The sequence below is a fragment of the Lichenostomus cassidix genome, chromosome 1Aa, assembly GCF_008360975.1.
Source record: "Lichenostomus cassidix isolate B80296 chromosome 1Aa, HeHo_3.0, whole genome shotgun sequence".
Lineage (NCBI taxonomy): Eukaryota > Metazoa > Chordata > Aves > Passeriformes > Meliphagidae > Lichenostomus > Lichenostomus cassidix.
This window is the reverse complement of record NC_139480.1, coordinates 5,643,550-5,669,746: the sequence shown is the minus strand read 5'-3', so window position 1 is coordinate 5,669,746 and position 26,197 is coordinate 5,643,550. Positions and strand designations below refer to the sequence as shown.

Here is a 26,197-nt window from a genome sequence, read left to right as displayed (position 1 = left end):
AATAACATGGCTGCTTTAAAACAATTAATCAATTTATTCTTTTTAACAACCAGGTGTTAAATCTATTTAAACCAACATAGTGTGACTAATTACAGCCCTCTGTAGTCTGGTAGTTACCATAACTCATCTCTGTCAATCATGGTACATTCTTCCCCTGCCCTGTGAATGCAGGTTTTCTTTATTATCTTTATGAATCAAACATACAGATACTCATTACACTGGTATTTGTATATGTAGCAATTTAGCCTATCTCAGTATTAATTAGCCAACCTCAGCACTAATATATATTTTTAATTGCTGGGTAAATTGCTCTTTGTATCACTGTACCAAAGCACTGTATGCACACAAATGATGTATTTATACATATACAGTACGTATATATGGGCACATACATTTCACAGAATGATAGAATTATAGAACAGTTTGGGTTGGAAAGGACCTTAAAGATCCCCATGACAGGGGAGTTGGAAGTGGAACCATCAGGAACCTCCAAGTTATCCAAAAGCTCCTCAACCAGACCTCTCAACTCCAGAGACACAAAAGGCAGAGGCTTCCTCTCTGCTGTGATGCAGGGGAGTCTCTCTTGGCCATCCAGGACCTAAGACACATGGCTGTGGATTTCAGATTTTCCAGCAGGGACAGCAGCTACCACCTGTTTTTCATCTTACAAATGGACCAAGGAAAATACCATTTTAAATTTATGGGGAAAAAAGGCTTTTCCTAGCCACCTTCATTTTCTGGATGAGGGGTTATGAACCATGCGTGTTTAGCATCAAAATGACCATGCATTAAAGCAAAAGCCATTGTCAAATGAAAATGTGGAAGTTAGATGACTGAACCACAACGTTCTAGTTTAGAGGCTGCACCATGTGGATAAGGCCCCCACAGTGTTCAGCTGGCTCTCTGTCCTCCCCTCAGGAAGAACTTAACTTTTATTCCAGCTATAAAAACCAGATTCTGCCATTCAAAGCCCCCAATAAAACTAATGGAATCAAATTCTATTTATGGTGGAGGGGTTGGAACTAGATGATCTTTAAGGTCCCTTTCAACCCAAGCCTTTCTATGAATCTATGATCTCTTTTGCAGCACGAGGATACTTTAAATGTTTGCCTTTGACAGCCCTGACACATCCTCAAAAGCTTATTCAGATTCTATTCCTTGTTATGTTTAGACCAGGTGATAAACACACCCAGAAGAAGACACACTGTGTATGCTGGACAATTTAGCAATTTATTACAGGGAGTTTACCAGAACTGATTTACCATGGTCCTAAAAAAATCCACAGCATAATGCAGCCACCTCCTCTGAAGTGAACTTACAGCTAGATATTGTGGTGTGAGTCCTCCAAGACCTGTGAGGTTTCCCCAAGTGGCAGTATTGAGCTGTTGCATCTGCTGAGCCAACTGCTGCTGCAAACGCCGCTGCTCCTTGTCCTTTTGGGTGTCGGCAAACTTCACCACGATTGGCGAAGAGCAGCCCTGTGGTTGGACAGATTGGGAAAGACAGAAGGGTTAAATCACACCAGGTCACCCTCACCTCGTGAGCTCAGCCATGTTCTGTAGGGCCACTGGCACTGGCACAACCAGATCGCTCACCCTCTCTTTGTGTCTGGCATGTGTAGGACTGCAAGGACTAAGATTTTCATGTTCTTAGCAAAAGAGGCTATGGAGAAATTATTGATTCCCCAGCTCTTTTTATAAAGCACCTTTCCTCAGGCTCTCTTTTCCTTCCAGCTATCAAAATTGCTGCCAGAGACAGCAAAGTGTACCAGTCCTCTTTAATTAAGCTCCACAGCTGATGAGATGGATGTGATGCTTTGTCTGCAGTCTGCTTTCAAGGCATCGCCAAAGGGAGAGGTGTCCAACCTCCCTGGTGCTGCCAGGAACCACACAGCCAACAGCACCCTGCTGCCATGGTCTGGCTGTGCTGTCACACTCAGTGCAGCTGGCATGGGCACCCTGAATGGACTGGGAGCAGCAGATCCACCTCAGCATCACCATCAGTGAGGCACTGGCCCTGCTCACACCAAGGACCCTCAGTCAATTCACCCACCTGCGGTCCATGCCCAGGCACGCTTTGCATCAAGCAGCCTTGAAATGTGAACAAAGGGCAGGATGCAGACCGAAAGGGACTAGTGCTGGTGATAGCAGCCCATTCCTGATTGCCACCATTTCTTCTATTGCTTCTATCAGCCTCTTGTTACATGGCATGGCAAGGCTATAAGATGCCTTAGGAAATAGGGAAGCTGTAAGAAAGAGCTAGAAGTCTGGTCTGAAGCCTACTCCTGACCCTTGGCTGAGTGACCCTTGGGAAGAAGTTGGAGGTCACAGACCAAATGGACTTTTAGGGTAAGCTGGAATTTCCCTTGGTGTTCAAATTGGGTATTCCTGGGCAAAGCCACGAGAGAATGAGACGTGATTATGAAAGATGTCTCTGTTGATTTCTCTCTGTTTCTTTTCGCTGCTAAAAGATGTTTCATATTTTAACCTTTCAAGTCTTCATTTTTTCAAATCAAGCAAGCAAACTATATACTGTAATGATTCAGTTCTTCAAATTAATTCAAGCATTTTATGAGTCATCGGAACTGTCAATCCATTTCATACTGCTTTTCAACTTCACAGGATCCAATGAATAACTTCCCTTCACCTGCCATGCTTTGTTATACTAATTTCTTGTCTAACTTCAATCTGAACACAATGGCAGGAGTGATAAGTGACTCAAGTCCAAAAAACACAGCAGTGCTTTAGCCAAAGTGTATAGCGTGGGATGCAGAGCAGGGTTATACTTCACCTACTCTTCCCATGGCTGCTCTCACAGCACTGTGAACATCTTTAGAAAAGTTTCTGTCCTCTATTTACAAAAAGCAGCCATGTACCTTTTCTCTAAAGAATCTCACACCAGGACCAGTGATAAAAATATTCCCAATCATCAGATGAAATGATGAAATAAACTGCAGTAATAATAATAATAATATCTCTCATATAAAGATCTCCCATCAACACTGTTCCTTTAGAATTATCCTGGAAAATCATCACTTGTGGCTTATTATTCCACCTCCAATTCTTTTTCTGTGTGTTTCATTGTAAAAATGTCTTTCAGTGTTTCAGTGAGGAAGAAAAGAGATACATAACACTCCAGCAATCAAATAAAGATTATGAAGGAGTCGGCTTGTTACACAATTACCTCTCTCTAGTGATTTTTATACTAATATCAAAAATAAGACCATTTAGAAAAAAAGAAGAAAGAAAAAGGAGCCAGAGGGTAGAGGATGTGAGAGAGATTTTTCTGGTTTTGCTTATTAAAAAAAAAAGCAAGTTGTTTCTATCTAATATGAGGTTTGGTAACACTGGGCTAAGATCAACTGGAACTTACTGCCTTCTGCCTGGATGTACAGGAGAATCAACTCTACTTCCAAAGAAACAGAAATGAGTATAAAGGAAGAAATATTATATGGTTATTTCAGTTTTCAGTTCAGCAGTTCAGCATTCAACACTACAGCTGACATATTTATGAATGCTTAAATGTCAGTAAATTGTATAAAAACAATATCTCTGCAATTTATGAATCTATAATTCATTTTTTCATTGTCTGCTCTATATTTCATCACTTCATCATGTTCAAGAAAGCAAACATTCTGAAGACTGAGATTATATCTAGCAAGTGGTTCTATATGGGTTGTTATTGTTGTATCAAATTTACTCCATTATAACAAATTAGTGTCTTCTACTGGTGATGCATTTGAATGCCTTAAACAAACAAAAAATAACTCCATAGAAATGAAACAGAAGAGCAAACACTCTAGAGCAGCAATTATATTTTAAAAATCAGGTGATTAAACCAGGTCAGTAAGTCAGGTGGAAAGAGCAGTAAGAGAATGCATTATTCTAAGAGATGTATTCATCTGGACTTAACATCCCCATTGTTCTTTCTTAGCCCTCTTTGAAAATTCATCTTGGTCAATGATGCATGCTAAAGAACTGAAAATAATAAAATAGGAAAAAAAAATCTGTAGTAATTGGGTTGAAATGCAATTGTGTACTACATAACTTCCCCTAAGCCCACTTTTGTTTGCAAAAGAACATGAAACCAAAGTGTCCAAGGATGACTGTTTCAGGCTGAGAGCTGACATGTAACACTAGTCAACCCAATTTAACTTTTCACTAGAAGAATATTGGCAGAAGTAAGCAATTTTTTCTTTTTTTTTTTGCCTACAGGGTGCTTTCTGTTTTATGCACTTCCATTTTCTAGCTTGAGGGGAAGCTCTCAGCACACACAAGGTGCATGTCTCTTCCTCACTCTATGCCTTCATATTTCCATGCTATTCAGTGCCATTTTCTTCCCAACAGCTGGTGCTGCCTTCATATTTTTCTGTATTGTCAGGTTGAGTCCCTCCTCCACAGAGCTGGGAGGCTGTAAGGCTTCTTTCCAAGAAGGGACTCACAGCCTAACCTCAACTGACACAAAGACCCAGATATTCAAAGTGCAAAATATTTGGAATTGCCTCGCCAATTTGGGGCTCTCACTGGTGATGTCTCTAAAGGTGTTGGGAAGGATTTTGGTCCAAGATTATTCTACAGAACTAATCTCATTAAGAGTATCCCATTAAAATGCAGCCCCTTCTTGGAGTGCTGCATACAACAGAGGAATGGGAGAATTTGTCTGGGAGGTGTTATTTATTTTACCATCTTCAGAAGTTGAGCTGTGCAAAATTCATTTTGCTAGACAGAAAAATACATTAAAACACATGGAAAATATAGGTAAAACACAGTATTACCAATAAACATTTCCTTTTTACTTGGAATCAAACCCAGCAAAACATACAGATCTGAATTAATGGAGCAGTGCACGGCAGACAAATTACTACAGGTATTATTCCAGAGACTCAAAGTGGCAGTTTTTTCACAATATACTGTCAGACTGCATAGACTGTATAACAGCAGCTTTCTAGTAAGGATAATTTCAATTATTCTCATCTCATTGGCAGGTTCTCAACTAAAACTGTATACCCAGGGTCTAAAAATGCATTGCACTGAAAAGAAAACACATTGATTATAAAAGAAGCTCAACCAAATTCAAACATGATGTTTGGAAAGACAATAGCTTTGCAATGCTGGTATCATTACTTGTACTATACAGGAAACAGTTAGTGACATTTCATGCACTGGCTTGAATTTTATCTTCTCCTCCTCCTTGACCTCTGTCCACCCTCCCTCCCCTGGTCTCCCCCCTTGGCTCGTTACACAAAGCAGCTCAACGACATGACGCAATAATGATTGTTTAGCACCCAGCATGCTTTGGGAGACTAGAGCATTGCAAAGGAAAATCACTGAGAGAAAAAAAAAAAAAAAAATTGAAAGGTCCTGGTGGAAAAAGAAATAAATAAATAAATAAAAAAAAGAAACAAGTGCACATAACATCAATGCCACCTCTGAGAAAAATCATCACTACACAAAGATACAGTATACATAATACAGTATAACATGCACTCTCCAATGATAAGCTAGAAGATCCAGAGTAAGTAAAGATTTCATACTTGTGCGGTTTTTTGTGCAAAATTCTGAAAGACCATGACAAAAATCACAGACTGAAAAAAGTTTTGAGATTGCCAGACAAGCCGTGGCATTTGATAACCACTCCAATGACCAGATCATTAGCCAGCAGCTCAAGTCACATTAAGTGAACCAGTTTAGAGTTTTGAGTTGCTCATCATGACAAAATACGAGGCCATAGAGGCAGTTTGGAAGGGAATAAAGAGTGTTGCTTGTGAGGGGCCAGCCACGATGGTGCTCTGCAGGAAGTGCCACACTCCAATATGCTCTGTCATCATTAGCATTTTTACTGGCTACATGAAGAAGGAGAAATAATATTAACTTAAAAAGAGATTTTATTCGCAGAAAAAACACATGCACTAGTAACTCAGCGTGGCCATGTTAAATCTCTTGAGCTTTTTCTCAGAGCAGTGCAAACCACAACACTTAGAAATCTATTTAATAGAAACTAAGATTTTTCTTTGTGGGGGTACGTGTGCTAAAAATAGAGATAATTTACTCATCAGAGATACTCTGAGTACGACTGAGGAGTGGTATTCACAGCATTTTTATTTTCTGCTGAATGCCACTGAAAACAGGATTGAGAGCCGTGTTTGGATACCACACAGCAGCCTTATTGTACTCTTTCAGGTGACTGAGAAAAATAAAGCTTCACAAAGACAGGTAGAGTGAGCTCGTAAAAAATTTAAATCTGTGATTGTCATGTGTCTGATCTGATCCAGGAGAGCATGGCTTTACCATTCGCAATCATTTGCACAAAGAAAACAAAGAAAGGGCAAATGATACAGTACTGTACCTCCATGGTCTGAGACTGGTGCATGGCTTTGATTGCATTCTGTGCCATTGCCCTTGTAGAAAATGTGACAAACGCACAGCCTGTGGGAACAAGGGGACAGGGAGCAGGAAAGACAAAAAACAACAAGACAAAAGGGTTGGACGCTTGTTAAACCAACACAGTCTACGAGAACGGCCACAAGACGACACTGTTCTCAGTAGTACATAAAAATAAACAACTTCTCTAGTTTATTTATTGACAGTGCTGACTTGCTAATCTGACCATAGATGAAAGAAAAAAATTAGGTGGGGATGGGTGACAAGAAGGGTCTTTATTTAATTTTTTTTGCTTGTTTTGCTTTGATTTTATTTTGTTTGTTTGTTTTGTTACTGTTTTTGTTCTTTAGCCACAGGGTTTGAAATAAATAAGGCTTTTATGTAGCCTTTGGATTGCATAGTTAAGTCTGTTCAGGCCATGCATTAACAATTGCTTGCTCTGGCTTTTGTGTAGGTAAACTGTGGATAGTGAATAAATGTCGGCATCACTGACAGCTGAACTGAGAATTTAATAAAGGGGTCCATAACATCACAAATTACCGTGATGCACCAAGAATGATCATACAAACAGGAATGAGAAAAACTCCGCTGTGTAGCCTGTGGCTATGTGTGAAAAGACTCAGACAAAATTCAGTAATGTAGGTGGAATCTTAACATTTAAGAAAATAACATATTAAAAATAAAAATCCTTATGGTTTTTGTTTCTTCGAGTCCTAGGTACAAGTATAATTCTTTGATCTGTGAAAGCTACTGCCAGCTTGAACAATTCTGAAGCTATGTGTCATGAATAACTGAAAAATCACTCATTTTTTCCCTCTTCAGCCTTTAAAATCATAATGAAAAGCCAGTAGGCTAATGCCTGGGCTATTTTTCCACCCTTTTACTATTGTCAGCCATACCTACACTGGGCATGGTGCAGGTCAACGTTTTTAGTGCATGACTCACTGCCCTTTTGGCTAATAAAAACACTGCCTCCTGAGATTTACATTTTATTCTTCATGCACCCTTGGGCATCTTAAAGAAAAAGACTGTGAAATTAATGCAGATTCAGGCTGATTTTGTAATAATACCATGGCACACTAAAAGCTTAGCTAAAGCAACACAGACTTATTTCACTTGTGATCTCTAATGACTTTAAAAGTGCATTGATTTTCAGCTCCCTTAGCCTTGCACAGTTTGAACTTAGGTTTCAGAGAATAATTTAGTGTTCCACTCAATTTCCTCAAAACATTATTATTATTACTACTTAAAAGATTTCCAAATGAAGCAGATCTAAGCACTGAGAGGCTAAAGCATATTGTCATTTTAGAGCTAATGCATGAAAGCTACATTCTGGCATCAAAAATACAATATTGTTGCCCCTGTGGCCAATGGGCAAAATAAACCATTTTGCAATCCAGCAAGCAACAGATTGTTTGGTTTATGCAAATCAATTTGAGGCATAGAATACCTTTTCTTTTTAGCTCTGTGTGTACCTGGTAAGATTATCAAGTCAAGACTGTATTCACATTTTAATCAAACAACAGTAAGAGAAAGCAATGCCTGATCATTACCCAAAAGCACTACATCTAGTCATGAAAATAAAGTCAATGCATTTTTGCATCATGCGGTATTTTTTTTCTTCTCTTTAAAGTAAAGGCCCTTGATTCAAGAGAACCTAAGCTGACTTATGTACTTCTGGCTGATAGATGAGCATCATAAAATCAGAAATCAGAATTCTTTTACCCAAACTTCACCACAGGGTTGTGACTTTCTGTATTTCTTAGGTAACAAAACAGCTCATGATGTCTCACTACTGTTTAGCCACACTACATGTTGCTATACTAGTCTTGTTCAGCAACAAATTTCTGTCAAAGAACATGATGTAACAAACCAGCTTTCTGTACAGCAATCTAGACAAAATGTGCAGTAGAAGGGTAAATAATCAACGGTACTCCTAGATTCCATATAGCTGCTGTGCACTAAAATTAAAGAGGCCCAAATTTACCATCAGTCTCAAAGTAATCTCTCTTAATACCATTTCTGTTATTAACATTAACAAAGGAAATAACACGAACAGTTTTCTTTTCTTATCTTGCAAATTCAGTGGGGGATGAGCACAAATAGAGATATACTGGAGGGCAGGCAAGGAACCCCATACAGAGCCTTGAATAATATTGTTGATAATGGTCAAGAAACTGCTTCATTCACTTCTTCGGCTCTCACTATTCAGGAGTGTGTACTCTAGTGACAATTACTGAATGGAGGTTTCAAATGCATGAGAAGCATGTAAAATGTCAACAAAAATCAATAAAACACAGTTTATGCATTTATCACAATTTCTCCCCAGCAGTTCTGCTGTAAGTAACTTACTGAGAGATGTTGCAATTAGCAGGTCTCAAAAGAAATGTGAATCAGCAGAGAAATAAGGCTGCATTCCTCTCAAGATAAAGCAAACTCCCCCTCCCCTCCCTTCAGCTTTCTCTCTTTTTAACCACACGGCTCAGCTGTTGGGTACTTTCAGCACCCAACACCACTGCAAATCCTTCCTCCTCACTCCTCAGCCCAAAACCATTTGCATGGGTCTCATTGCCTTTGTCATGGAGCAAAAAGACCTTTGTAGCAGATCTCTGTACCAATTTGAAAGGAACTTGTTCTTTGGGCAAGGGGAATGCCTGATGAATGAGGTTATGCAGCTTGAATATGAGCATTTGGAAGCAGCATTCCACAGAGAGGATGGGGCTGCATTTTAATTAGGGTTTGCCAGCCAGAGGCTACAAGGTTAGGTCCCCTTGTTATCTCCATTCAGCAGGCCATTTCCCACCGATGGACAGTGGCCATTTGCACTGTAAATTCCCAATGTACCTCAATAACATGGCAAAAATTCAGCAGACAATTATTTCTAAATTATTTGGAAACCTAGACTTTAAGAGGTTGCCATTAAGTGCCCCAATTAAATGTTTGTTAATTTAACCATCTTTCCAGACATTGCTGCATGTATTCACATGCAAGGATTATTTTTCAGCTACCAAACCTGGACACTCTCACACAACATTTGTATATTTATTATGTGTGCACATATATTTTATTATGCATGAAATATGGGATCCTATATATTTTATTATGTGTGAACTATGGAGTCCTTTCCTTCATGACCAGACTGCCACACCGGAGGGGAGCTCAGCCTATGTCATAGGATTTGGTCTATTTAACTCAAACACTTTGCATTTATAATTTAGGTACTCAGGAAAGTTGTTCTCCTGAAATGCTTGTATTTGCTGCCATGGTCAGTGGTAGGATCTTGTGTGGGGTACACATGCACTTTAGGAGGATGGTTTTGTTGAGCCCCTAGAATTTAACCAGAAACTGGTTTCCAAAGACACTGGATTTAATTTCTTTATGTTTCTGAAGGGTTGGGAAAATCCTTTCCAGCATACTCTCACTCTGTATCACATGGGTGCAGGTGGTCTTTTGGGAACACACTGCCAGCTTTAGGACCGTAAATCACAATTAGAAGAGGACAGGACTAATCAGATTTCATGCCTCGTGGTGCAAGGAAACAAGAAAGATTTTTGTGGCCTCTTACCTCATCCTATGAAACATGGCATTGATTGGCATGCCGTGGACTGAGGTCTTCCAGACCCATTGCTACTATAAGCAAACTATTTCTGTTCTACCCCACCAAGCCCTGATATTCAATTATTCCCTTCTTACTGGAGCTATGGAGCTCTCTGGGAGGGAAAATATGGAGAGGGGGATATTTCTACAGCTAATGCCTTGAAATAACTTCATTTTGTACAACCAGCTACCTAGCTACACCAAAAAATAGATTGTTTTGTAAAAGCAGCCAACCTGCAAGACACCTCACACTTATCAGCTCTGGTTTCAAAATGTCAAGGATCACTGACAGGAAGAAAAGGGGAGGGAGAAAGAAGACCTAAGAGTTTCAGCTGCTTCTCCTAGGCTGCCTTCTCACCCCCTACACCAGATAAATGAGTGCCTGGGGAAAGGCTGCTGGAAGTAATTTCCTCCTGCAGGCAGAATTGGAGTAAGAGCACCCAGCCCTGCCATGGGAGAAATTCTGGAGCACATTATCACATCTGCCACGTTGGCTGAGAGAGCACCTAAACTCTCAGGGCTGCTCCTTACCCCTCTCCCACCAGAAAGTGAAAGAAAGTTTTGAAAAAGCTGTGAAAAGTGATAGGCCTCCCCCTTGATGCTGGCCATCCCAAACTTGCTGCTTCAATGACTGAATATTTGAAATATTTACAAAAGCTCAGCTCTGCCCCATTTCAGCTCCTGCTTCCCAGGATTCTTCTCATCTGAGGCTTTCCTAGACTGTTGAGAAACATTCAGTCAGCAGTTCTTGCACAGCCTAACACAACATCAATACCTGCAAGCTGCAAGTGAAGTAGAACATTTTTAAGTATGGAAGCCTCAGGTAAGGTTCATACCTACACAAGAAACCTCCCTCATGAAACTACCATGGTTTACCAGAGGTTTTAAAGTGAAGCTAAAGGGAGATGCAAAATGCTTAGACATTGTTTGGAAGTTTAAAAACATGGTTTGGACACAGAAGAAGACTCAAGAGGTTTTCAAAGCCACCCAAGGAACCGCAGTGCTGTGAGTGGTGGCTGCACAGCTGGTGCTGTAATGGTTGCACCACAGCTTCCCAGTATGCTGTAAACAAAGTTTTTCTTCAATTTCTGTGAAGAAACAAAAATGAAAAGCTGCCAACTACTCCTGAAAGGAGTAGTTGGGATCCTCTCAGATGAAAGCTTCTATTTAAAGAAAAGATAAGGCTTGAATAAAAAGCTATGGAAATTGAAGTGTGATAAAAATAAGCTCTAGTTGGGTTAAAATGTTTCTAGCTGAGATTGCAAAGTAGACTTTTCCTTTTCTACACTGTGCTAATACAGCCCAGTCTGATGGAAGAAACATCCAGGAAAACAGCCTTCTAATGAAGACATCACACAAAAATCTGTCTTGGTGGTTAAAATACATTTCATCTACAAGCTGAGACATCAAATTGTTTATTGTAGCGACATTTGGTTGTTAGGTATTGCCTAAGACACACAACGACAGGTCTGAGACCAAGTGCAACACTGCAAGTCTGAAGAAAATAACTTGAAAAAGTAACAGGGAAGCTCTTCAGTTTATGCATATCAGGCACATAAAGGTAACAAGAGGCATGTCCTGTAGCCATGCCTCAGCTCTTCAGCTCTATTGACTTGACTATTGACCAGATGACAGGCTGAAGAATTTAAATTTCCTGAAGTTCATGGCTCCCTCAAAGCATTTCTAATTGGACATTCAATTACCCACCCTGCAAAGTACAGACTTCAGTGAGTGGAATTTACACAAACCCAGAATTAAATGGGTACCAAAAACCACATTCTCTAACTGTGCCTCGATGATCCTCCTGTTGGAATAAGACCTCTTGCAAATTATTTCATTTCAGGCTTCCCTCTTGGGAGGGATTGCTGCAAAACTGCAGTAATGGAAATCTGAGATGTAGTTACTGGCCAAAGGCCAGCAGGACATTGGTCAGTTGGATGTGTTTCTTCCCTCCCAGCTGCACAAGAGTTTCAGCAAGGGAAAACAAAATTAAATGTGCCATAATGATTGGAAAAAATGAAAATGTTACCACATTGCAGCAGAAGGAATAAGGCACGGAGGTGCTTCTGAAGAGCTATTAAAAATACAGCACTTCCACTGTCCTTGTTTCCCACCACTTACTGATAGAATATTCAGAAGGTGACCCCTGATCTAGGCTGCTCCCACAGCTGGCACTTTGTGTTACTTTAGCTCAGAACAAAGAAGTAAATATCCAGAGGAAAAAACAACCTCAGCATAAAAGTCTCCTCACCTATCTTTCCCTGCAATTAATTGTGATGCAGATACTAATTTTCTTTTACTAATTTCTCAAGAAAACACTTGAATTTGAAAGTTCTGACTGGATTTTCAAGAAATTAAATTGCCTGGCCATGGTGTAACTCGCTATTCAATTTCCAGCCGGCTCTTAAAGCAAAGAAAGAATGAAAAAAACAATTCTTGTAATCAATGTCTGCAGAAGTGTTCACTTGTCCCATGTGCCTGGTGATGTTTTGTTAAAAAATCATACAATTATGAGCCTGGAAGATGTAGAAAAATGCATTTTGAGCTTTTTCACAATTTTCATGATATATCCAACTCTCTCTACATGTTATTAGCAGGTTTTTTCAGTGCATGCTATTAACCCAGTTGACTTCTTTCTGGTATCTGATATATAAATCTGCACTTAGCAATACAGCAGAATAATTTGCTATGTGGCGCTCCTGTGATAAGGATAAGAGGATTTTTTTTATCATCATTATGGATGTTAATAATTCCTAGAGTGATATGGAGATATTGATCCACTGATCTAAAAAAAGCATTTTACAAAGGCAGAGGAGCATCGCTACCTTTATTTTAAGCAACAGGATAACAGAGATGATGAGTGACCAACTCATCTGTGGTCAATACAGCACATCAGTATGTGCTACAAATCAAACTTGGGTATTTCTGGCTATTTTTGCACACTCCAGCTCTCATTGCCTGGCTCTCTGTGTTGGCATTTGTGGTCATGCAGACATTACATAGTGCTGGGAGTCAGGAGGTCTGAAAGTTTCCTTAAGCCGTTCACAATAAGTGATTTAAAATCTTAATCATCTGAGGCAGTTCACTTCTGCTTTTTCATGATAATGAAGCTTAGCACATGATATCACAATCATGAATTTTTGTAAAGCATACTTAGCTCTTCAGAAAAAGTGCTGGATTAAACAACCCTGCAGGCTGAATCCCTCTCTCAGAATAATGAATATCGTACAGGCAGTGGCAAGCTTCTTTAGATAGTCCCATGAACCCTGCTCAAGAGATGGCCAGCATCCATGGTTGTTGGGTCCCTGGTTTCTTTATCTCTATGGCCAACAGGGTATTTTTATTTTTAATACCTTTCACGGCTAGGAATTACTCTCTGTCAGCCAGCTAATTTCACAGGGACTATCCCAGAGACTTTTGAGTGCAATGCTTTTTGGTTGCTGCTTACTTTTGTAGCTGATCGAAATATAGCAAGTTACAGGCATAAACAATGGTTATTTCTTAGATGCAGGAGTGAGTAACAATGGGGGAAAACATGACTCAAGCTAAAAAAAAATCACAGTTTCTTTAAAATACACTGCTCCACCACTGGAGCTCCGTATCATTACTTTAGTCTCATTTTACAGCTGAGTTTCTAACAGCTGACAATAGGAATTTGGAGTGGAAAAGGTGATGGTCCATTATCAGTAGCGACAGCAATGGGTGTGACTTTAATAAAGTTCTGTCAACTCTTGGTTAGGAACTACAATAGAAAAAACTAGCTCCATCTCTCTCCCCCTCTCCCTCTACCTTAGCACTTATATCACACTCATCACAAAGTGTTACCTTTTCCCTTGGTGCCACAGGACAGGATTTCTCCTTGCTCCTGGAGCCCATGTGGGACAATACTATCCCTACATCCTGCCTACGAGCTGACAGCAGACTGTTACCCTATCCATGGTAAGGTTGGTGCTGTAGGGTAGAAATGGGCTAAAATAAAGTCAACTGAAACCTTTTTAGTATTTACTAGATTAAAAAAAGCCAAAACCAAACCCAGACCAAAACTCTTCTAGTGAGCAGTGTAACCTGGAGCTATTCCTTGCAAATATCTGCTGGTAATACAGATTATTTGCCTGAACCCTTTAACAAAGCTCAAAAGATGGCATAAATACCAAGGAAGATACTTTACAAGCTTTTTTCATCTGAGATACTGTGATGTGTACTTGTTATGCAATTGAAAAGAGATGCCAAACAGAGTTTACTGGACCACATTTCCATCTCACTGCTGTGAGCACTGAACTGAGCTCCCGAAAGTTCTGGCATGGCAAGGTCAGTGTTTTCCTCAGACAGTATTTTTCATTTCCCCCTCTGTGTCTAGGAGGGAAGCAAATCTGAACTGGTGCTGAGAAAACAAATACTGTTTGTGGCAAAGTGAATTAACATCTTGGAAATGGTAACATGAATTAAAACTCATTAAGGATTGGAACTCTTTACAAGGATTTGACAGTGTAAATTCTCTTGAAGCAGTTTTTCACCTTGTGCTTTTTCAGTCAGGCTCCCTCCTCTGCAGATGTCCCTCAGCACTTTTCATTTCAACTGCAATACCAACCATTTTCCCAACACTTTGCCTTCTCTCCTGGAGTGGTGGTTTTGTGAAGCTGATAAAAATCTGCCTGAAAACCTGGTTGGCGCAGCTGAACTCATTTTGAAGTGTGAACATGGGTGTGTAGAAAGCAATTCGAGTTTAACAAGGCATGAGGCATGAGGGCATGATAGAATATCAGTCGTGATTGTGACCGAAATGAACCCGAGTGGCACAGAGGATGCAGCTCTGCTGTGGTTACTGGAGTGTGACCTACCTGGGCTGAGATCTTCAGTCTCCAGCAGGAGAAAACAGCACATTAACTCTACAGCTGTGCTGGCCAGCACACAACACTGCTCTGCCTGATCCATTGGAGACATGGCTTAGGAATCTCAGCTCCTGATTGTTGTGAGATTGCTGTTCACAGCAGAACAAAACTACCCCACCAACCTCACCTACTCTGTTGGATTTCATAATTAACTTTTCTATGCTACTACTATACCCAGTCTGTTGAATAAAAGCAAGTATGCAGTGGGATTTTTATGGATCCCAGGAAAGATCCATTTCTTTGTTGGGTGATGCTGACAAGTCAATTAAATCTTTTTTTGGGGCTCAAAACATCTGATGCGCAGATCTTGTTATTTCAGCAGTTAATTAGTTCCTTTCCCACTTGTGTCTTCCATCATCCCTTCCCTGTGCTGCTTACACAATGAAATCAGTGAAAATCAGAAACACTTATTTTGCCTCAGTGTTGGGTCTAGAAAGATAATGGCAACACTCAACTCCACCAGTAAACATTCCTTACTGAGCTGCAGGAACCAACCCCAGACCTCTGCCCTAATCTTCTCCAAGGCAAAAGCCATGATCATGAGGCTCTCCTTGCCTGAAAGGTCTGCTGCATCCCAGCCCCAAAAGTCTGGGGATCACAAAGCATAAATGCAAGTGCATAATTTTCGTGGGGCTCCCCATTTATTATAAGTGGCTTTTCAACAAGTCCTTATTATTCAGAACTACTACAGTAAATGCTTCCAAGCAGTGCCATGAAATATAGGAATACCTGCACTTCCTCTGCTGAAATCTATAGGTGTTTTATAGAAACTGGGCTGCCACAAAACAAAAAACCCCAAGCACAAATTGTTGCACAAAATTCTGTGGATCCTATTGCCCACTAGAAACAAGTAGATCCAAAAGTAAAGAAAAAAAATCTAAATCTATACCCATATACATATGCAAAAAGGGGGTCATTGCCTTTTTCTATGCCTTTTGAAAATGTAATAAAATGCATAAACTGTGCTTTCTATGTATTTGTTTTTTCTGCAGATGTTATGTTTTTCAGAGCGCCGCAATTAAAATTACTTTACTCCCTGTGCCATTAAATGGCTGTGGCAGGTACCACAACATCATTCTGTGCTGAGAGATGGGACTATCCCTGTTTTCTTTTCCACTCAACAACTCCTGGCACTGATGTTTTGAGAAGGTTCATGCTCTGAGAATAAATTCAGGTCCATATACCATGGAGTTAATATGCAGCCTGGGTCATCAACATATTTTTATCTTTCTTTTCAATATGTTTTCAGAAGGCGTTCCCTAAAAGGTACTTTTGCACTCAAAAGGGATCACTGGCTACTGAAGTCCGTGCTGCATTTCATTTCCAAGTTCAGGTTGGCCACTTGATCGCTCTTGACGGTGATGCTAAACACCTCTCCCCTGCTTTTTGGGTTGTCATAGAGGCACAAGGTTCAAAAACTCTTTTTACAAACTTTTGTCCAGGCAAAGCTCTCAGGTCCAAGCTAACCTGTTTGTTTCTCAGTTACAGCAGACCTATGTTTTGCATATAGTTACAGAAAACACAGGAATGGAGGAGATAGTGCTACAATGAGGGCCAGTTCCCATCACCCTTTATGCCTTCAAGCAGTCATTTACAGTCCTGTCCTTTTATTTTATTTTTTTTTTTGGCCTTGTGCTACAAAGCAGAAATGGGGTCAGGGAAGCAGCTTTGATTTTGTGAGAGCAGAAAACTGAGGGTGTTTTCTCAGGGTGCAAAGGAACCTTTCCAGCTGACAAACAGGGTGATAACACAAGTTAATATGTTGGCACCGAGACCTTTCTGACACTGGAAATAAAAGGTGATAATTTCAGTCACTGTGAAAAGTTCATGTGGATACCTTCATCACGTGGGACGTATTAGAGAGTAACCTCTCGCTGCAGACAGCAGCTCTGCCTACCTTGGCTGTGACATAAAGCTCCCAATTAGCACTTAAGGAAAGAGACTTTACAGACTGCACACTCACCTCGGCTCAGCCCATCTGGTCCCCGAAGGATTCGGCATTCTTCTATCTGGCCGAACGGAGAAAACATCACCCTGATATCATTCTCATTACACTTCTTCGAAACCATTCCTATGAACAATTTTCTGTCTTCCACAGCTAGAAGATAAAAATAATGAATGAGCAAAGGCCATTTCATCTTTTTCCTGTGATCAATGCTTCATTACCACATCAAACCGAGCTCCAGTCATGTGAGTCTGGCTCTGTAACTGAAGACAAGTCCTAAGGCAAACACTTTATACTTACAACCTCCCTTCCCCCCTTCCTCCCCCACCCCAAATATCTCATTTTTCTCTCTCTCTCTCCTTTTTCCTAGTGGTGCTCGCCTGTTTATATAACATATTAATTGGCTGTCTTAGTCACTCTGCATACACCTCCCCTTCGTGGCTTCTAAGGGAAAAGTATCCCTCTGTTAGAGACACTTTTAAAGCTATCTTTGCGTAGATTCTAATTCAGATAAATTCCCTCATCCCCCTCATGTGTGAAAGAAATCATGATGGGGTGAGGGTGAAGAAGGGATTGTGCATGTAATGATACAAGCTAATGAAAAATATTCCTGAGAAATGTTTTGAGAGCAGCTCCTATATGATCTTTCAATTTCAGCCAACTTAATGCATGGCACTGGAAAGGCAGATGTGCAATGACTGCTCTGGAAAAAGAATGCATTAAATTTTTCTGCTGGTTTTTTTCTCAGCGCCACAGCCCTCTCCCCTTCAGGAGGACACAAGGCATATTCCAGGACATAACTTGAACACCCTTTGATGTGTAATGATGCTGAGTTTGCAAAAAAAAAAAAAAAAACCCACATGGAAAAAGGTGCTTTACCTGAATTATTGGTGGAGTATTTCCTGCCTGCACTGTCACCAAAACCAGCACAAGCTGGACTGCTGCAGCAGAATGCACACAGTCCTATTAATCAAACTTAAATTTACAGGTCTAAAGCTGGGGACTCTTATCAAAGATGAAAGAGGTCATCAAAACTTAATTCACTCTGGAAAGACTCAAAAATGTTAACGCACCTACCCATCTACATTAAACCAAAAATCTAAGTGCTTATTATACAGAACATACACCAGTGCTTTCTTCTTCTCTGGAAATGGCATGTAAATCCAATTCCCTGTTAATGAGCAGACTGTCAGGGTTTGTGGGGAAGCAAAGAGGGAAGGAAAGCTTTACTCCAGAGAGTCTGCACCGCACTTACTTATTTCTATTATTGTGCAAATTATTTTTATAACGAAGTATTTTCATTTCTGGGCTTACAAAAAAAAAAAAGAAAAAAAAAGAAAAGAATCCTGCCTTGCTCTCTAACTCTGTCTCCTGTATTAGTACAAGCTTGTCAAATGGAATGAATTGCAGCTGAGGAAGAAGGAACTGCGTCCATTTTTTCTAGGATTTTATTTGTGTTATACTTCAACACTTTCAGTGCATTTAATAATTTCAAGAATTACAAGAAGAGGTTCATGTTTATTGATCATGAGAAGCGTTTGAAGTAATTTTCTCCTTAAATTGCTGACTTTAAAAAATATTTGTAGCTTTTATGCAAGCAAGCACCAAACCCATGCATTTTTCAGAACCCAAAACAGAGACCAGCCCCTGCAATCCCAGCTTCTCACTCTACAAAACTGCAAGAAAATTAGTGTGAACTTAACACCCAGGGGAAGATGTTTTCCTCAGCAGAGATTCCTCAAGACTGAACATTTTCATTCACACTTTATATTGAGGTTCCACATGCAGGTGAACCCTCCAGAAAGGGTTAAGAAATGATGAATGCATGGGATGAGCTGGTTATATACAGATCAGGAGCTGAATAAGCATGATTGCAAGTAAGACCTGCAAGTTGGGATATTTATATATATATAAATATATATAAATATATATGAAACTTTACATCTGATTCATAACATATAACTGACCTTGATGCCGCTAATTATTATTTTAAGGGTGGGAAAGCCAAATTGCCTTGCACACAGCTACAAGAGGAGTGCAGGCAGCCACTTCTGCTGGTTAAAGGATGCCTGTAACTTGGCTGCACACCATTCCTATACTGCCTTGAGCAATCTTTTTGGGGAAGTTCCCTGGCCAGCCTGATCCCCTCGACAACAGGAACAGACTATGGCTGTGGTGCAGGAAAGGTTTTGAGACCCAGCTGGGCTGCCAGGTCTGGATTTCTCCACCACAGACTGAGGTCAGGCCAGGTGAAGCCTTGGTGCCAAGTACATTTCCAAGCATTTCCTTCTGCACTGTGTTATGAACCTCTTATTTTGTGTCTCTGTGTCAGCTAGTACCAGCCAGTTTAAATTTGGGTTGATCTTAGGCTTGAAATACAGTGTGCAGGTCTACCCTAAGGGTGACTAGGTTCCAACCCTCTTTTAAAAATAGCTGCTGGCTAAGTTGGACAAATGCCTGCCCCAGCATCCCAAAGGAGGTCCCCTGGGTCCTGCTTCAGTGCCAGGACAAAGCCTCAAACCAAAGAGATTCACATGGAGACTCAAAAGAAACGAGAGGCAAACAGAAGGCTCTGTTTTAATTTCCTAAAGAGTAGCAGGTGACAAACTCCCCACTGGCCTCCTTTGGTTTCACTAGTAAACCTATAAATATGCCATTTAACTAACATGATTTGCAGGTTTGCAGCTTGAGGGTGATTTTATAGTAAATTAAACAGCCAGCTCCTGTGTACTGTACATCTTAAAAATGCAGATTTTGTGAAGAATGCTCAGAGTACAGAAAACATATTGATATGATGACGTGCTCTGCATTCAGTGCCATTAGTCAGTGCTGATCAGTGTTGAAGCTTAAGAAAATTGCTATTCTTTTTCTGGCTAGGGGCCCAGCATAAAAAACATTTAAAGTGACAATTGTCAAGATCAAAATGACATATTTTCACTCCATCTGATAGAACATCTGATATTATTAGGCTGAAAGAGTTTTTAAAAATATATTCCCACATGGAGAAAGGAATACTTTTCCACCTCGATAAGACTGATTTTCAGGATTCATTTCTGCATTTTTAGTCAGCCACTTCTTTCTTTCTGAAATGAATTCTTACCTGCCACACAGGCAAGGTCTGAGAATCAGACAACAGACTGCAAGAAGTGTGGGTCAAATGTATTTAGAGGTTAGCAACCTTCCCTTTGGATCTGCCAAGCCTGTGGAGTTTCCTGTGTGTTGGGTTTCTCCCACTGACTGTAAAATGAAGAGCCTGGCGTTAAACACACATGACCCAGCAAAGCACTGAGACTGGGACAGGTGCTACCTGCTGCTGCTTAGGGAAAGGATGGCAGCCTAAACCCCTCTGGCCCAGCTTCAGTGACCTAAAGTTTTAGTCTCAGCTCAGCTGGCTGTTGGCAATGCCAAGAGATCATCTCCTCCGAAGAGTGATGGATTTCATCTCTCCCAGCAAGGTGGGATGGCCTTTGTCATGGGAGTCTCTACCCTGCCACCAACAGCAGATTACAGATTTTTTTACATTCACTGGGTCGATTGGCAGATGCTGTTACCTTCCAGCCAACTCCCAGATCTTGGGAATCATGATAACACCTAGGTGTCCTGAGCTCCAGCTGCAGGGACAGGAGGAATAAATGAACTCTGAGGGACTGGACAAAGCTTGGGAGCTGCAAGTGCTTTGGGCAATGAGAGCAGGAAAAGAAGAAAGCTGGGGGAAAGGTAACAGTGAGCACGTATCTCAAGCATTTCACTGCTGCTTGATAACTCTCTCTCCACACCCTTGGGGTAGGTTTCAATAATTCAAAATCCAGAAAAATCAAAACTTTTTTGGCGTGTATTTGACATCATTATTTCTGAACCTCACTCATGGGTTTAGTTGAACTTTCTGACTATTTTGCACCACTCTGTGGGAATGAAGGAGATACAACTATTTGGAAGCAGCAGGTAGGATGGGGTGGCTGAGTGCCCCTCCTTGATGGAGCAGAAGCAGCCAGAAGGTCACAGTAAACAAGGCCTGAAGTTCTATTTACAGGAAGGAAGGTGTGAAACTGCAGTTTCTTGATTAACACATTATGGGGTTCACCTTTAATCCATCCCAACACATTACAGACGCAGGCTGGCTGTGCTGCCAGGGCACTTCTAGTGACACATCCAGTGCTAAGCCTGCTGGATTTGGGGTGGGGTTTGCCAGAATGCAGGAACCCTGTGTGACAAGGTGCAGATATCTGTTTTAAAATGAGATGAGTTGCTCTTGTAACCCCATCAGGGCTAGCTCTGCCATCACTAGCACACATGCCTGGACATTGTGTTTGAACCCAGAACTCTGCACTAGCCATCAAAGGTTATCTGAGATGAAGTCTGTCTCTGCTGGGGGGGAACTTTTCAAATTGAGCCTCCTGTATTCTGACAGCACTACATCCAGTGTGCAGAATAACATCCTGAAGGGTCCAATTTTTTAGCTTTACTCAATTTGCTTCAGTAATGAGCATTTCTTGCAGGCTGTATTAGATCGCTTGTGCTAACCCAGGAGAATAAAGGAACAGAGATTATTTTCTGAATGCTACAAAAGAATTAAACCCTGTAATAATCATGGCAAAACTCCCTGAAGATTCAACAAACTTTTCTTTTTACTCTTCTAAACCTCCAAAATTATGAAATATTAAAATTATAACCCTTTATTGTACGTTTCTGAGGAGTCCAGTCAGATAAAGAATGGATTTTCTCCCCAGAAGATGCCTTCTCTTTTGAGCAAATAGATAAATATTCAATTATGAATAAATGGTGTGGGTTGATTTTTTGTTTTTGGTTTTTTTGGGTTTGGTTTTGGTTTTTTACTCCCATACAGAAGGGAAGGGGTGAAATCAGACTTTTTATCCCTAGCTGTAAGCCTGTGAAAACCCGTTGCATACAATCTGTCAAAGTCACACCTGAATCCAGAGCTGCCTGCATTAATTATCAACTTTTCTATGTGTTAGTGCTAACATATGGCATCTAATTACTACCTCCACGTTGGCAAAGTTGTGTCACTTAGTATTTCAGAATTATTTTTTAAATTTCCCACTAATACAATAAATAAAAACTAATTATAAGATTACTCAGCTACCCTCCTCTCTACTTTTAATTTTTTTAAATAGAGAATTTTGACATTTTTCCTGAAGCAGTGATGCTTAGATCCATTTAAGAATATACTGTCTGCAGGATATGTGCCTGAAAGTATTGACTGTGTTCAAATCCAGATCCAAGACACATTTAAGCATTTTCAAATTGTAGCATATTAATGGCCACAGGCAACTTAAGAGTCAAGCAGGTGTTTGTAAGTTTTTCAGCATAAGACTGGAGGAACCCCCTTTGTTTGTAAAAGGGAAAATGTCTTTAAAAGGATAAATACTGTGAGCGATGAAACTAGTAATGGTGGAGCTTTCAAGTCAAAACCATGCTTTTTGGGTAGAAAATCCCTAACTAAAACTTTGTAGACAAGTTCAAACAACCTGCACAAAGGTGATCAGACCAGACCTACTGGGTGATCAGACCAGGACACACTACAAAACTCATCAGCTGAAAATCCTTCAGAGATGTTACATTTGTCAACAATAAGAAGCTTTTCAGAATCCTCCTGGGTAGACAAATTAATTAGATCTGAGGGCAAGTCTTGCCCCATCAACTCTAGCTGCTAAAATCTCGGTAGAAGAGATAAGTTTGTTTGATCTGCATGAGCAGAGAAATGACTCAGACCCATTAGAGGCAGGGAAGGAAACACTGCCCAGAGGAGCTGTGGATGCCCCAGCCCTGGAAGTGCTCAAGCCCAGGTTGGATGGAGCTCTGAGCACCCTGGTCTAGGTGTGCAAGAGGTGTCCCTTCCATACCCATCTTCCAGTTTCCATGAGGTGACCTTGGAATTTAGTGCCAAGGCACAGGTTTTGGAAGTGATGCAGACATCTAAGAGCAGGAACAGTGATGGGAAAGGAGGAGCATTTCATCCTGGTACTCTCTGGCTTGGATGCTCATTCAAACTTTTTTCACAATAGACTCAATACAGGGAGGGGACATTTAATTGCACAGCAAATAGTCTTTGAAAACCTCTGTCAGTTGAATGAGAGGACCTCTCCCTCCTCCCTATGGAACTTGAACAGGTCTATCAATCCTTCATAAACATGTACCAGCTCAGAAAAATTGTAGAGTGTTCAACCTGTCCTACACATCATTCCACAAGAAATTTTTGACCAAGAGAATTTCTTTAATCTCTTTGTAAACTGACAAACACCACTTTACCTATAATCCACCAGGATCCTCCTATGACTCAGAAATCAAATAGTTTCAAGTATGCTTTAGAAGCTCAACCACCAGGGATTTTGGAAAACCAAGACGCCTTGGCATGTCTTCTTTCTTTTCCCCTTCGAACTTACCAATCTGGTTGAAGAGGTAAAGCTTACAATTTGCTGTTGGCATGGATAATATACCTCCTCAGATGGATAGCCTGGAGCACATGGGAAACACGTGCCAAACAAGCCTTCACGTCCCCCACACTGCTGTTTTGCCTATTTCTTGATCTCCAAGCTGCTTGCAAACTGTCACCCACTCCATGAACCCCATGCCTACGCCCTGCCTTTCTGAGGAGCTGTACCATCATTACCATCATTGTGGTGTTGTTTGCCTTCTGCTTCTCCAGTCAATTAAAAACAAATAGTTCACCACCCTTTGAACGTGCCTATCAAAACTCACCACACCCTTCAGGAGTCTAAATTTAAAAAGGTATTTAATTTGACAGTTGGAACCCCTGAACCGACAATTTGTTTTCCCCTAAAATACAAAGAAAGGCAAGAAAAAATAAAAGCAAAAAAAGACAATCCCTCGTGATTTTCATGCTTGGAATAGATTCCAGAAAATAAGAGAGTATTCCCAGGAGTTTCATGCAGATAACCCCAGACTAACAGCAGCAGCCAGGAGCCAACCAACCCTGCTTTCCAAGCAGGTGCTACTTGCAGAGAAAGACAGAATTTGCACAATTCCCCACAGTGTTTTTCCAATATGTTCAATCTTCTTTAGAAAGAAACACTTCAGGCAATGAACAAGTAACTCACTAGGAGTCAATTTTGGCTCATTGCCTCTTATTTTTCTAATTTGCCAAGGAAATTGAGGTGAAATTTGTCTTTGAAAGAAGAACCCATAGAGGCCATACTTAGTTCAGAGGGTTCAGGCCAGTGTTCCTGTGCCTAAGGGATAATTGTGCCCACTGCTAGCACTAAATACTAGGGAGTGGAGTTTGGATTCCAACAGCAACATTCTCCTGCAGTGGGGCCTGAAAAGTTCAGTCCTTCTGCCCATGCAGGCACTTTGGCCTCTATTCTGAGCACACAAAGACAGCAAGAAATCACTGCTAAAACTCTTTGGGAAAAGGTTCTTCACCCAGAGGGTGTTTGGGCACTGGAACAGGCTCCCCAGGGCAGTGGTCACAGCACCAAGGCTGACAGAGCTCAAGGAGTGTTTTGACAATGCTCTTAAGCACATGATGGGACTTTTGGGTTTGTCCAGTACAGGGCCAGGAACCAGATTTTGAGAATCCTTGTGGATGGATATCCATCCTTTCCAACCCAGAATGTTCGATGATTCTATGATTCCAGCCTGAGAGAGAGAACACCCCTGCCCTACAAATGGGTGATGGCTCATATTTCTTGTACTCATGGCCACTTTTGTTTGGAAAGTTGTCATAATGGGAAACCTAGCACAATGTGAAGTTTTAATTTCCTTCCAAACTTCATAATCCTTGGAGAAGCCTGAAAAAGGGATGCACTACAATTAGCAAAAAAAGAAGCCTTAAAAAAGCCTTGTGGAGAGATTTAGAGCCCAATCATAATTTACATTTGCAGGTATGTAGATCTCTAAGTGCACAGCTTCTGCCCTGATTACTAATTAATGAGGTGCAAAGATGCCTGTTGGAGGAACCAGCTCTGATTATGTGGGCCTTATGGGAAAATGAAGCTCTTGCAATCTAAGAAGGCAGATGATATCTTTAACATATATTTTAGAAAATTACAGGAACAAATCAAGGGGCAAAATATACACGTATATATTTTTAAAGAATCACACGCCGCCAAGTTGCGCTACCATTCGATTATCTTATTTCCCTGAATATATAAACCTGGCATGTTTAATAGATTTAGCTTTCCATCTATTTTGCATGTCATATACATCCACTTAGGCAGTACCCTAGTATTCCAAATGGATATTACTGTCTTTATAACATTCATTTTTCAATCGTTGTAAGGAATAAGTACACAGAGAGCTCCAAAGTGGGTTTCCCAGCTCATAATGAAGCATGTGATTAAAACCTAAATTTGGCTCAGATTCAGAATGGCATCATTCTATAAAAAGGTAGTTTTGGCAAATGTTTAAAGCAAATCATGTGCTTACGTAGTTTGCTAACACAGGTATGTCTTTTTGTTTCTTTTATTTTTAATTGTCAGCATTAACATTTTATCTCCATCTTATCAATCTCAGGTGCTCCCACATTCCCTCACTGTTAGGAGAACCCAAGGGAAGGATGTATGCAGTGAGGCACAGCAGGTACAAGGAAGACCTTTTTTGAGGACATTTCCTTCCTTCTTTAAAGCAGAAGATAAAAGGAAGTTCAGAGCAGCTCAACAGCTTCCCAACATGTCAGGTGTAGGGAAACTGCCTGTCATTTTCACCACAAAAGTAGTAAAGCAAAAACTCTCACAATATTGTACTTACTTTAGTTAGAGAGAGACACAATTAAGTAAAAATAAATTAAACACATACCATTTGACTTTTCACTATCTGCAGGTTTCATCTGAATAGGATGATGCATCTAAAAGCAAAAATGAAAGAGAGTAAGGCAGGTTGGAGAGTCATAAAAAATCAATAATTATGTTTTTAAAGAAGGGCTAAAAAGAGACATGATTTAATAATAAACATGTTGAAATTATATAAATTCAAAATAACACTGTATCATAGGCTTATAAGAAAAAATTAAATGGTAAAAGAATATTTTATAACGAGGAAGATTAAAAAAAAGATCATTGGGCCCACAGGACTCATATAAATCTTTAATTTGATGTATCTAGTTTCAGAAGACCTCTAAAGTTACAGCCCTCATTAGTTTATGGCATGCTTGGTTTCTGTTTTACCAACTTTTTTTCCTTGAGCTCAACCACTGCCAAAACCAAGATGGAATTTTCAAGTAATTTAAGAACTAGCAAGCATTTCAAACGTACTCAGAGGAGTTGAGCTTGACAAATGAACTTTGCTTGTAATTAAAAAACTGTGCTGATTCTTTCAGGACTGCAGAAGAAGAGATCTTGATTCCTAAAATAGTTTCCTATAACCACTTAGTATCTCATCTTTTTGTTTTAGAATACAATATACACTCC

The 26,197-nt window shown here is 40.3% G+C and overlaps 1 protein-coding gene across 9 annotated transcripts in view; it reads right to left on the bottom strand.

The window, feature by feature from the left end:
- Positions 1–26,197, bottom strand: part of CELF2 (CUGBP Elav-like family member 2) — a 543,197-nt gene that overhangs the window by 50,084 nt on the left and 466,916 nt on the right. For all 9 annotated transcript variants that reach the window (XM_085082623.1, XM_085082595.1, XM_085082585.1 and 6 more), the window contains 4 exons: positions 25,587–25,635; positions 16,830–16,964; positions 6,346–6,425; positions 1,320–1,478 (listed from right to left, as the gene is read on the bottom strand). In XM_085082623.1, the coding sequence (XP_084938749.1) occupies positions 1,320–1,478; positions 6,346–6,425; positions 16,830–16,964; positions 25,587–25,635 (423 nt within the window). The remainder of the gene's footprint in view (positions 1–1,319; positions 1,479–6,345; positions 6,426–16,829; positions 16,965–25,586; positions 25,636–26,197) is intronic.